The sequence below is a fragment of the Somniosus microcephalus genome, chromosome 3 (assembly GCF_052327205.1).
Source record: "Somniosus microcephalus isolate GS21.2 chromosome 3, FLI_Smic_1.0, whole genome shotgun sequence".
NCBI lineage: Eukaryota > Metazoa > Chordata > Chondrichthyes > Squaliformes > Somniosidae > Somniosus > Somniosus microcephalus.
Window position 1 is genome coordinate 41321741 of NC_140989.1, and position 12942 is coordinate 41334682.

General features: G+C 49.6%; 1 protein-coding gene across 1 annotated transcript in view; it reads left to right on the top strand.

Annotated features, from left to right (window-relative positions):
• Window positions 1-12942, top strand: part of ryr2a (ryanodine receptor 2a (cardiac)) — a 957985-nt gene that overhangs the window by 465284 nt on the left and 479759 nt on the right. Inside the window, exon 11 of the mRNA XM_085980259.1 lies at window positions 7852-8008. Within this exon, the coding sequence (XP_085836385.1) occupies window positions 7852-8008 (157 nt within the window). The remainder of the gene's footprint in view (window positions 1-7851; window positions 8009-12942) is intronic.

A 12942-nucleotide genomic window follows, 5' to 3' on the forward strand; every position in this document is an offset into this window, starting at 1 on the left:
TGGATGCTGCCTGAATCTGCTGAGTGTCTCTGGCGTTTTCTGTTTTCATTTCACTGTGATGCTGCCTGGTATAAGGAAATACAAATACAAAGAAAGACTTGAAAAATTGGGGCGGTTTCCATTTGGAGATTGTGGACTGATTTGATAGAGGTGTTTAAAATTAAGAAATGTGACAGAGTAGATAGAAACAAATTGCTTTCAGTGATTTGGGGAGAGGTCTTAGAACAAGGAGACATAGATATATAATGAATGTCAGAGATTTAGGGCAGAGAGCAGGAGAAATATTAGACAGAGTTGAGAGGCTGTGAAATGCACTTCTGCACTGAGTGGTGGAAGCAGAGAGCGTCAGTTTTTAAGAATAGGGTAGATAGGTGGTTGAAGGAAAAGGGGATAAAGGAACAGAATGGGCACATGGGATTAGGGCTACTGCTCATTTGGAGAATAAATGGTGTGGAGATGCCGGTGTTGGACTGGGGTGGACAAATGTAAGAAATCACACAACACCAGGTTATAGTCCAACAGTTTTATTTGAAATCACAAGCTTTCGGAGCGCTGCTCCTTCGTCAGGTGAAGTGGAGAGATGCATAAAAACACAGCTTATATAGTCAGAGAATAATGCTAGATGATTATAGGTAATCTTTCTAACTGCCATTTATCACACCTCGGCAGAGAGATAATCACAGCAATCAAAGGTGTGAATGGTGTCCAAACAGGTTAGTCAGGAAAACATTACATCAAAGAACAATGAGGGGGGGTCACAAGGGTCAAATGTTGCAGATGTTGGGGTCTGTATGAAAAACAAAAAACAGACAAAAAAAATTAAAAAAAAAAAAATTTTTGCTGGAAATCACAGCAGGTCCGGCCGCATCTGTGTAATAAACACCAACACAGACTGGTTGGGCTGAAGGGCCTGTTTCTGTGTTGTAATTTCAGTGCAACACCTGCTTATGACTCCGTGAGTAAATGCACTGCTGGATCTAAGCCCAGTGAGGGTATTACAATTGGCTTCAGTGACCCTTGGTAAAGGAGGAGAAAATCAGCCACCCAATAATTGCTATCCAGTGACCTGCTAAATAATGCACAGGAAAGACTGACCGCCTGTCTCAGAGCACGGTTGCATATAGTGACACCACTATTCCCAGACATGATTGGGTAATGCCTCCATAAATCACTACAGTGAAATTGACGGATTGTCTATTGACACAACTTCGTCAGCCAGTGAGCTGCAGAGCGTCGGCCAGTGAGCTGCAGGGCGTCGGCCAGTGAGCTGCAGGGCGTCGGCCAGTGAGCTGCAGGGCGTCGGCCAGTGAGCTGCAGTGTCAGCCAGTGAGCTGCAGGGCGTCGGCCAGTGAGCTGCAGGGCGTCGGCCAGTGAGCTGCAGTGTCAGCCAGTGAGCTGCAGGGCGTCGGCCAGTGAGCTGCAGGGCGTCGGCCAGTGAGCTGCAGGGCGTCGGCCAGTGAGCTGCAGTGTCAGCCAGTGAGCTGCAGGGCGTCGGCCAGTGAGCTGCAGGGCGTCGGCCAGTGAGCTGCAGTGTCAGCCAGTGAGCTGCAGGGCGTCGGCCAGTGAGCTGCAGGGCGTCGGCCAGTGAGCTGCAGGGCGTCGGCCAGTGAGCTGCAGTGTCAGCCAGTGAGCTGCAGGGCGTCGGCCAGTGAGCTGCAGGGCGTCGGTCAGTGAGCTGCAGGGCGTCGGCCAGTGAGTTGGAGGCAGGCGGGATTTTCGGCAGGACTTACAGCAAACAAAGTTTATTTACAGAGTCTATTTATAAAGGGTCTGCAGCAAACAGAACTCAACACTAAAACTGCAGCAACTACTCCCGTTAAAAGTACGGTGATTTCTCCAGAAAAATGCAGTAAGTGGAGGATAGTTACATGGGTGTGATTATTTCCATGGTGTTCTGAGTCCCTCTGCGCATGCGTCCCTGTTTGGTACTGCGCATGTGCACTCGATCTGGTCGCGCATGGTTACCCAATGTTGTGGCTGCTGCGACCTGCAGCCTCAACTGGCATGTTTTCCTCAGGGGAGAGAGGAGCTCGTGGGGGTGGGTGGGGTGGGGGGGGCGAAGAGGAGCTCGCGGGGTGGGGAGCAAGTCAGCTCTGGGGAGGATTGAGGGTCAGGAACTCGGATGGAGGGCTGAGAGTCAGGAACTCGGGAGGAGGGCTGAGAGTCAGGAACTCTGGAGGAGGGCTGCGAGTCAGGAACCAAGGAGGGGGATGGTCAGGAACTCGGGCGGGGGAGGGTCAGTAACTGGGAGGTGGTGTTAGAGTATGGAGAGCACAGTGGGGATGGGGGAAGAACATGATCCAGGTCTAAAGAGGGGGGGATGAGAGAAAAAAGGTGATCCAGATGGGAAGATGGATCACCTTCTCCCCCCTCTGTTAGACGTGGATCACATTCTTCCAACCTGATGAATTAGTGAATCCCTTCTCACACACGGAGCCAGTGAATGGCCTCTCCCCAGTGTGAACTCGCTGGTGTGTCAGATGGTTGAATACACACACGGACACCGCACACCATACACACGGTCCCTAAACAGACGGTACCTTCATTCAGAATTAAAGAATTTTCATTACTTACAGAAGGAAAAAAAAAACATGAAATGCCAAGGGGGAAAAATTTGGTTGCTTTGTGCCTCCCGTTTGGGCGATGACACTATCGTTGTGCGCAGTGCCCCGATCGTGCCCCGCCACAAACTTGGCTCGCGTAGCCTGACCTACCGCCGGACGCTGTGTCCGACAGGGTCAGGGTGGCGTATTTGCAGCCGGGGCAGCGATAATTAAAGGGCACGTGTCGGGTGGTCATTTTTTTTGGGCCGCCTGCCAGCACTTGCCCCCCTCTCGCCTCCTGCTGCGGGGTGCTGACCGCAGTTGATCAGCCCGGCACTCCTCTTGAGTGCCGGGCTCTTTTGCCGGCACCCCGCTCCCCGGTGGTCCAGCAGGGCCCCGGTGCCTGCTGCGCTAGGCCCCTCCCCTTTAATCAGGGGAGGGAGGCCTGCAGCACCGCGACGCTACGTGCTGGCGCCCATGGCGCTGCTGCATGTAGCGCCGCAAAATTTAATGGGAGCCTCCCAAGAGGGAGGGGTAATGCTTCCAGTAGCGCCTTGCCTCCTGCTTGGGACGCCAACATTGAATTTCGGGCGCGGGGGTGCTAACTTTTTCGGGGCGCTAAAAGTAGCGAAGTTATCGCCCCAAAGGGGGCTTGAGCCAATTCCCCCCCCCCAAAGAATGAACTAACCCAATAATTACCAGCCAAGGACTACTGTAATTACAATTGCAGAATACTATTAACAGATGATCTTCATAAAGCTAACTATACTTCCATATTCTGTCGTCTGGCAAGACTGGATCAGATTACACATTGCAATGCTGTCTAAAGCAGGCAGCATCAAATTACACATTCTTGACAAACAGCTGGGTGTGTCCTGTCCTCCAAGGGGACCAATCAGAAATAAGTTGTTGCAAATAAACGCTGCCTAGTTACATAATCCCAGCCACTGACAGCAGTGCGGTCTCCACCCGTGATTGACGGGAACATTACCCAATCATCTCCATTCTGGACGAGAATAGTCGTGTCACTATATGCAGCTGTGAATGGAGGTTTCTGCTCACTGAGTTGTCAATCACAAAAGGCTCCATAATGGGGCCAGCCCACAGAACTGTGGGCACGCAATATACTCCTCATAATTTAATGAAACCAGAGTGGCTAGTCATCAATATTGAATGGGAACAATCTCTGTTGCTGGGCTACAATGCCTGTCAATGAATGTGTTCACTCCAATTAACTGAGTCCTGGGGTTGCCATTGTTCACAGCTTCAGCACCTTGTATAAGTAAGAAACAATGATGCTGACATGCCTGGAGTTAAAACTGTTGTCACGCCCCCGCCCCCATAAGAAACCTTGAGTGACATAGATTTAACTCCTTGTTTCAGGCGGAAATTTGCATGTACAGGAAACTCTTGGGTATCCGGCACCGAAGTGACCGGGATGGTGCCGGTTGATTAAAAATTCCGGATAACGAAGAAGGGACATGGAGTGACAATGGCCCAAGGTACGAGAGCCCCGCTCCACAGACACAGGTGCTGGAGCCCCGTTCCCCAGACACAGGTACTGGAGCCCCATTCCACAGACACAGGCACTGGAGCCCCGCTCCACAGACACAGGTACTGGAGCCCCGTTCCACAGACACAGGTGCTGGAGCCCCGTTCCCCAGACACAGGTACTGGAGCCCCATTCCACAGACACAGGTACTGGAGCCCCGTTCCCCAGACACAGGCACTGGAGCCCCGGTCCACAGACACAGGTACTGGAGCCCCGTTCCACAGACACAGGCACTGGAGCCCCGCTCCACAGACACAGGTACTGGAGCCCCGTTCCACAGACACAGGTGCTGGAGCCCCGTTCCACAGACACAGGTACTGGAGCCCCAGTCCACAGACACAGGTACTGGAGCCCCGCTCCACAGACACAGGCACTGGAGCCCCGCTCCACAGACACAGGTACTGGAGCCCCGTTCCACAGACACAGGTGCTGGAGCCCCGTTCCACAGACACAGGTACTGGAGCCTTGTTCCACAGACACAGGTGCTGGAGCCTTGTTCCACAGACACAGGTACTGGAGCCCCGGTCCACAGACACAGGTACTGGAGCTCCGTTCCACAGACACAGGTGCTGGAGCCCCGGTCCACAGACACAGGTACTGGAGCCCCGTTCCCCAGACACAGGTACTGGAGCCCCGGTCCACAGACACAGGTACTGGAGCCCCGTTCCCCAGACACAGGTACTGGAGCCCCGGTCCACAGACACAGGTACTGGAGCCTCGTTCCACAGACACAGGTACTGGAGCCCCGGTCCACAGACACAGGTACTGGAGCCCCGGTCCACAGACACAGGTACTGGAGCCCCGGTCCACAGACACAGGTACTGGAGCCCCGTTCCCCAGACACAGGTACTGGAGCCCTGTTCCACAGACACAGGTGCTGGAGCCCCGGTCCACAGACACAGGTACTGGAGCCCCGGTCCACAGACACAGGTACTGGAGCCTCGTTCCACAGACACAGGTACTGGAGCCCCGGTCCACAGACACAGGTACTGGAGCCCCGGTCCACAGACACAGGTACTGGAGCCCCGGTCCACAGACACAGGTACTGGAGCCCCGGTCCACAGACACAGGTACTGGAGCCCCGGTCCACAGACACAGGTACTGGAGCCCCGGTCCACAGACACAGGTACTGGAGCCCCGTTCCACAGACACAGGTACTGGAGCCCCGGTCCACAGACACAGGTACTGGAGCCCCGGTCCACAGACACAGGTACTGGAGCCTCATTCCACAGACACAGGTACTGGAGCCCCGGTCCACAGACACAGGTACTGGAGCCCCGGTCCACAGACACAGGTACTGGAGCCCCGGTCCACAGACACAGGTACTGGAGCCCCGGTCCACCGACACAGGTACTGGAGCCCTGGTCCACAGACACAGGTACTGGAGCCCCGGTCCACAGACACAGGTACTGGAGCCCCGTTCCACAGACACAGGTACTGGAGCCCCGGTCTACAGACACAGGTACTGGAACCCCGGTCCACAGACACAGGTACTGGAGCCCCGGTCCACAGACACAGGTACTGGAGCCCCGGTCCACAGACACAGGTACTGGAGCCCCGGTCCACAGACACAGGTGCTGGAGCCCCGGTCCACGGACACAGGTACTGGAGCCCCGGTCCACAGACACAGGTACTGGAGCCCCGGTCCACAGACACAGGTACTGGAGCCCCGGTCCACAGACACAGGTACTGGAGCCTCGTTCCCCAGACACAGGTACTGGAGCCCCGGTCCACAGACACAGGTACTGGAGCCCCGCTCCACAGACACAGGTACTGGAGCCCCGTTCCACAGACACAGGTACTGGAGCCCCGGTCCACAGACACAAGTACTGGAGCCTCGTTCCCCAGACACAGGTACTGGAGCCCCGTTCCACAGACACAGGTACTGGAGCCCCGTTCCACAGACACAGGTACTGGAGCCCCGTTCCACAGTCACAGGTGCTGGAGCCCCGGTCCACAGACACAGGTACTGGAGCCCCGGTCCACAGACACAGGTACTGGAGCCTCGTTCCACAGACACAGGTACTGGAGCCCCGCTCCACAGACACAGGTACTGGAGCCCCGTTCCCCAGACACAGGTACTGGAGCCCCGGTCCACAGACACAGGTACTGGAGCCCCGGTCCACAGACACAGGTACTGGAGCCCCGGTCCACAGACACAGGTACTGGAGCCCCGCTCCACAGACACAGGTGCTGGAGCCCCGGTCCACAGACACAGGTGCTGGAGCCCCGTTCCACAGACACAGGTACTGGAGCCCCGGTCCACAGACACAGGTACTGGAGCCCCGGTCCACAGACACAGGTGCTGGAGCCCCGCTCCACAGACACAGGTACTGGAGCCCCGGTCCACAGACACAGGTACTGGAGCCCCGGTCCACAGACACAGGTACTGGAGCCCCGGTCCACAGACACAGGTACTGGAGCCCCGGTCCACAGACACAGGTACTGGAGCCCCGGTCCACAGACACAGGTACTGGAGCCCCGCTCCACAGACACAGGTGCTGGAGCCCCGCTCCACAGACACAGGTGCTGGAGCCCCGGTCCACAGACACAGGTACAGGGGACCAGGTTACACAACCAGAGGTGCAGGAGCCATGATTACATGGCAAAAGGTACGAGAACCCTGGTTACGCAGCCACAAATATACAGTATATGGAAGCCTCAAAACCTACTCCAGAATTTTGCCGGTTATTAGAGAATTCCGGATAATTAGGTGCCGTTTAAACGAGAGTTTCCTGTAATATGCAAATCAGGGACCTTTGACATGCATAGGACCCCGATTGTAATTTTGAGGAGCATGCTCTGCCCTTTCGTACAGGCATTAATGGCCTAACCAGCAGTCCTTAAAGGGACCACTCAAAAGGACGGCCCAAAGCTACTTTTAACTTTTATTTTTGTGGGGCCAGGGGAGCAGGAATGCTGGTAACTGCCGATTTAAAATAAACTTCAATGAATCTTGAATTTTTGTCCAGAATTCAAATAAAATGTCCTTTTTATATGCTTTACTAATAATATTTATATGGTTATTGAAGTTCATATTAATTTCAGTACAAGCTGAAGATGCACTATACTTTTTAGTGTACAATTTTTTTCCCCTGGTTTTGTCATATTGGCACTATTGAACAAGACTGTAGCAAGTCACTACCTGAAGCTGCAACCCCACATCACTAAGAGGGGATTAAGTACACCAGGGTAATTGGACCTTAACGAGGTGCTAGTTACTTATTGAACATGTTTATTATCAGTCAGTGCTGAATAGTGCAAGGTGTAACCCAGCACAAGTTAGTGATGAAGTATTACAAGGTAATTGCACCTTCTAATACTTCATATACCGCGAACTACTCACTGAACACCTGTTCCTGTCCGAAATACACAGACCGCTAAACACGCGGTAAAGGACGACTTTGTAATCGACCATAATGGAAATGGTAATGGTTAGCGCTTTTGGTCCGATTTAAATGATTGCCCGATTTAAACGGTGCATTATGTGATGGGGACGGCATTTCTTTAAATATTATAATGGGTGACATTAACTGACATGAAAGAAAACTAAATAAAAAGTCAGCTTTGTGCTGCAGTGCAACAATGTCCTCTTAACGCCATCAGCAACAATGATGGCAAATCATACTGGTTACTTACTGTCGCTGTGCAGTGAATTGTTTCTGTTTCACTCTTATTTATTGGGTTTTGTTTGTCCTTTCACTGACTTTATATTGAGTAGGTATTATTTAGTTCTAATTTGCCTTCTCCTTGCAGATGGAGTGGAAGCCATATCAGATGGGGTCAGCCGTTCAGACTGAGACATGTTACAACAGGAAAGTACTTGAGCCTCATTGATGAGAAAGGCCTTCTTCTAATGGGCAAAGAAAAAGCTGATGTAAAAAGCACTGCTTTCTGTTTCAGATCATCCAAGGTACGCCAAAATAATTGTGTAGTAGTCTGATCGGATTGATACTGTCGTTTAGCCTTTAGAACTGAAACTATTTTGTGTGTTTATACAAACTCCAGAACCGGGGAACATAGATGTAAGCTTAGAAGAGGAAAACTGAAGAGACAAGTGAGGTTAAACTACTCTACAGAGAGGGTTGCAATAGCATGGATTGGACTCCCCAGGGCAGCAGTGGCGGCAGATATCAGGGGGGAAAAAGGGCGAATTGGGTAGCTATTTGAGGGAGTGGACATTGTTTTTAAGAGTGAAACATTGGGGGTCATTTTGACTTTGGACGATAGTAATGCATGAGATTGCTTCACCGCTCGTTTAACACCTCCTGATGTGCCATCAATAACTCAAAGACAAGGAATTAAAGGATTCAACTGAAGGCTTTTAATCACTAAGAACATTGCATGTCTTTCCACATCGGATTCGTCTGGCAGAAATGACTCATACAGCTCTTGAGACCTTTATATGACAAAAGACAGGGGCGGAGCCAATACACACAATAGGAAAAAAGGGGGGCGGTACACACAATACAATGCAGGTAAAACACAGGGGCTGATGAAGGCATATATTTCATCACACCTCCTGATGATTCTTTCCAGTGACTTCAAAGGAAATTAAAATAAGGAGAGGTGTTTAGCGAGTGGTCAAGCCGATAATGCGTGCTTTACACTAATGTTCAAAGTCAAAATTACCCCCATTGTGCCTTGCCAATATATGCTGGATTTATGCTGGATATAGTGGATGGTGGATCTCATAGCTGGTTTATCGCTGATGCAGAGGAACTAAATCATGGTAAAATATAGGTGATTCAGCTCACACTTCCTGCTATAATATCAATGATTTAGACAACTTTGCACAAACAAAACAGCTTTCTGGTGGATATCGTTCCTGATTCTTCAAATTAAGAGCTGAGTATAATTGCTGGTCAGCTGCACAATTGAATTCATGATGATGAATTAATGTGTCTGTCTACAGTCTCCCATCCTTTTGCTTCTATCCTGGAATCCTTTCAGTGGCTATAATAAGCTCCATGTACGGTGTGGGCGTTCTTTGCAGCATGTCGCAGCTGAAAAATTAGACAAAAAAGGTTTTTTTTAAGAGCCAGATCTTCCCCCCCCCCCAACACACACACACACACACACACACACACACACACACACACATGCATGTGCTAACATGTTGCAGTTGGGTGCCATGTTTTTTTGACATGATATAAGTGAAGTAATTTCAGCAACAGCAGTTAGTGTATTGTAAATACATCGCTTATCTTAGCATAAGTTAAATATTAAAGGGTATTAAATTTTAGGACTCTTAAAAAGCACTTGACAAGGTTCCACAAAGATGACTTTTATGAAAAATAAGGGCTCAAGAAATGATAGATGAAGTAATTTATTGGTGTTTGACCTAAAAATAACCAGCATTTATAGAAAGCACAGAGTGTTGATTAATGGACATAACTTGTAATAACTAGTGCCTTTTTTTTACTGGTGACGGGCCAAAGCTCAAACGTTTATGCTGCCGCCAAGATTGAAAAGTGTAGGAAAGAAACAAAGCTGAGGAGAGATTGGGACGATTGGGCTTATACTTGCTGGAGTTTAGAAGATTGAGAGGGGATCTCATTGAAACTTATAAAATTCTAACAGGACTAGACAGACTAGATGCAGGAAGGATGTTCCTGATGGTCGGGGAGTCCAGAACCAGGGGTCACAGTCTAAGGATAAGGGGTAAGCCATTTAGGACAGAGATGAGGAATTTCTTCACCCAGAGAGTGGCGAACCTGTGGAATTCTCTACCACAGAAGGCAGTAGAGGCCAATTCATTAAATATATTCAAGAAGGAGTTGGCTATATTTCTTAAGGCTAAAGGGATCAAGGGTTATGGGGAGAAGGCAGGGACAGGGTACTGAATTTGGATGATCAGCCATGATCGCATTGAATGGCAGAGCAGGCTCGAGGGGCCGAATGGCCTACTCCTGCTCCTATCTTCTATGTTTCTATAAGATAAATCAGGTAGTAGTGATCGTTCGGCAATACCAAGGATGGGATTCAAAAAACTGTAGATTGTAGGAGGGAAGTAAGGACTTCCACAGTTTGAGGTCCTGGGAAAGAATGAATTAGTGTCGGAAATGATGCAATGGAGCCGATTTTCAGTTGCCCCATTTACAGGGTGTCCAGCCATTACAAATGGCAGGGAAACAACAGCCGCTCCTTACGTGTCCACGGCCTGCCTGGTGCAACTTTCCAAACACGGCCTGGAACATATTTGGGGGGCTCCTCTCAGACATTGAGTAGCCCTCCCGTCCCCTACACAGTGATTCTCCCCTTCTGTTTACTGCTGACTTCCGGTTTGCCTTGCTCATGGAACCGTTAGATTTCCCGTCCCCTGTTTTGGTAACCTGCCCACTATTGCTCCTTGAACTCTTGGCAGGTCATCGACTGTATTCTAATGAGGTCTGACCCTGAAAATGGTTTGTGCCTCTCGCTGAATCCATCGGACTGGCCCCGAGGAAGCACCGCAGACTCTGCACCTGTTTTTGGCAAAAGTTCAAAATCAACCCAATTAGTCTTGATTTGCAGATGAAGGAAGACAGTGTGGGATAGCATTCAGAGAAGCAATGACAATATTAGTATTGATATAATAGAGAAAGATAAGAACGTTTATGATGGAGGGAATAAAATTGGAGGCTGAAGGTTCAATAAGAATCACCTATCAAATTGTAAGCTTTTTCTTGTATCATGAAGGATCATGGAGCAGTGACATAGTGCTCCAGAAATGCGAGCAGATCGAAGGTAGAGTTCCCATCCCACATGGCCACAGTCACTACTATGGGACAGGTGCTGGGAGGCTGGAAACTAGGGCAGAGATCTTTCTTGACAAACCTCTGCTACTTTTGCGCTGCGCGATACTTTTGCCCTGACTCTTAATGCGCCTACTGTGCTTTTGCCCATTAGAAGCGAAGGCTGCATTTAAATTCTTTAATACTGTACAATCTCTTATTAAAGAAAACCAGTTTATGGTTGCAACCCTCCAATAGTATTGACCCGTAAGAAAAACAGAAAATGCTGGAGACACTCAGCAGGTCAGGCAGCATCTGTGAAGAGAGAAACAGAGTTAATGTTTCAGGTCGATGACCTTTCGTCAGAGCTGGAAAAAAGCAGGAAATGGAACATTTTTAAGCAAGTGAAGAGGCTGGGAAAGGGGGGAAGGGATGAAAGAACAAAAGGGAAGGTCTGTGATAGGATAGAAGGGGGAAGAGATTAAGAGACATGAAGAGATATTCAAGGCAAAAGGAGATGGTAATGGGACAGGTTAAGAAACAAAGGATGGCTCTAGATGAAGTGTAAATTGTGCTGGCAGAATGAAAGACAGCTGCCATGTGGGAGAGAAGAAAAAAAGACACAGACTATATATATGATAGGGGCCGAGGTTATGATCTGAAAATTGTTGAACTCTATGTTGAGTCCGGAAGGCTGTAAAGTGCCTAATTGAAAGATGAGGTGCTGTTCCTCGAGCTTCCGCTGAGCTTCCGTGGAACAGTGCAAGAGGCCGAGGACGGTGAGGTCCGAGTGGGAGTGGAGCGGTGAATTAAAGTGACAGGCCACCAAGAGCTCGGGGTCCCCCTTACGGACTGAACAGAGGTGTTCCGCAAAGTGGTCACCCAATCTGCGTTTGGTCTCCCCAATGTAGAGGAGACTGCACCGTGAGCAGCGAATACAGTATACTAAATTGCGAGAAGTACAAGTAAATTGCTGTTTCACCTGGAAGGGGTATTTGGGGCCCTGACGGTATTGACCCGTAGGTAGTGCTGTTGGAGTAATGTTAAGGGACTCATTAACTCGGCATTCAACTTGGTTGGACCACACTTGGAGTACTGTGTGCAGTTCTGGTCTCCATACTACAAAAAGGACATTGAAGCACTGGAGAAAATGCTGAAAAGATTTGCAAGGGTGTTACCAGAATTGAGAGGATGCAACTATCAGGAAAGATTGAGCAGGCTGAGACTCTTTTCTCTGGAAAAGAGAAGACTAAGAGGAGACCTGATAGAGGTCTTTAAAATTATGAAGGTGCTCGATAGGGTAGATGTGGAGAAATTGTTTCCACTTGTTGGTGAATCCAGAACACAGGTGCACAAATATAAGGTGCCAACTAACAGATCAAATAAAGAATTTAGGATAAATTTATTTGCACAGAGTGGTGAGAATGTGCAACTCGCTGCCACCTGGAGTGGTTGAAGCAGAGAGCACTGATGCATTTAGCGGAAGATTTGATGCATACATGAGAGAGCAGGGAATAGAGGGATACAAGAAGGTAGGATGGGAAGAGGCAATTAGAGTGGGAGAAGGCTCGTTTGGAGTATAAACTCCGACATAGACCAGTTGGACTGAATGGCCTGTTTCTGTGCTGCAGATTTTATATAATACACCTAACATTACGTGACCATCATAAGTCTCTTGTGTGACATCAGGGTGTGATTCCTAACTGTGGCCATTATGTGGGGCTGCAGCAGTCAACTCATTCAAGCACAGCGGACATCTTGATGAAGGAGCCTAAAGGTAATTTCCCCAAGTCTGCTTGAAAACAGAAATACCATAGCAGAACTGTCAAAAAGTCAGGTAACACACTTTATTGGCCACAAGGAACACACGTTTCCCCCATTCGAAGGACTGTTTCAAACTAATACATGCTAAAACAATGGATCAACAATGTGACACGTCAGATGACAATTAAAAACTATCAGCAACCTGAACTGTGCATCAATACACAGAGGGTTAGTGTGGACCTTGCATGAAAGTTTTCCTCAATGTTTTGCTTGCACTGAGGCGTCGTGGAATCGTGATCCAGTAAGTTGGCTGAAACGGTGGTCGAATGCCCAGTGGATTCATGCGTCTCTCCTCCACCCCACTGAA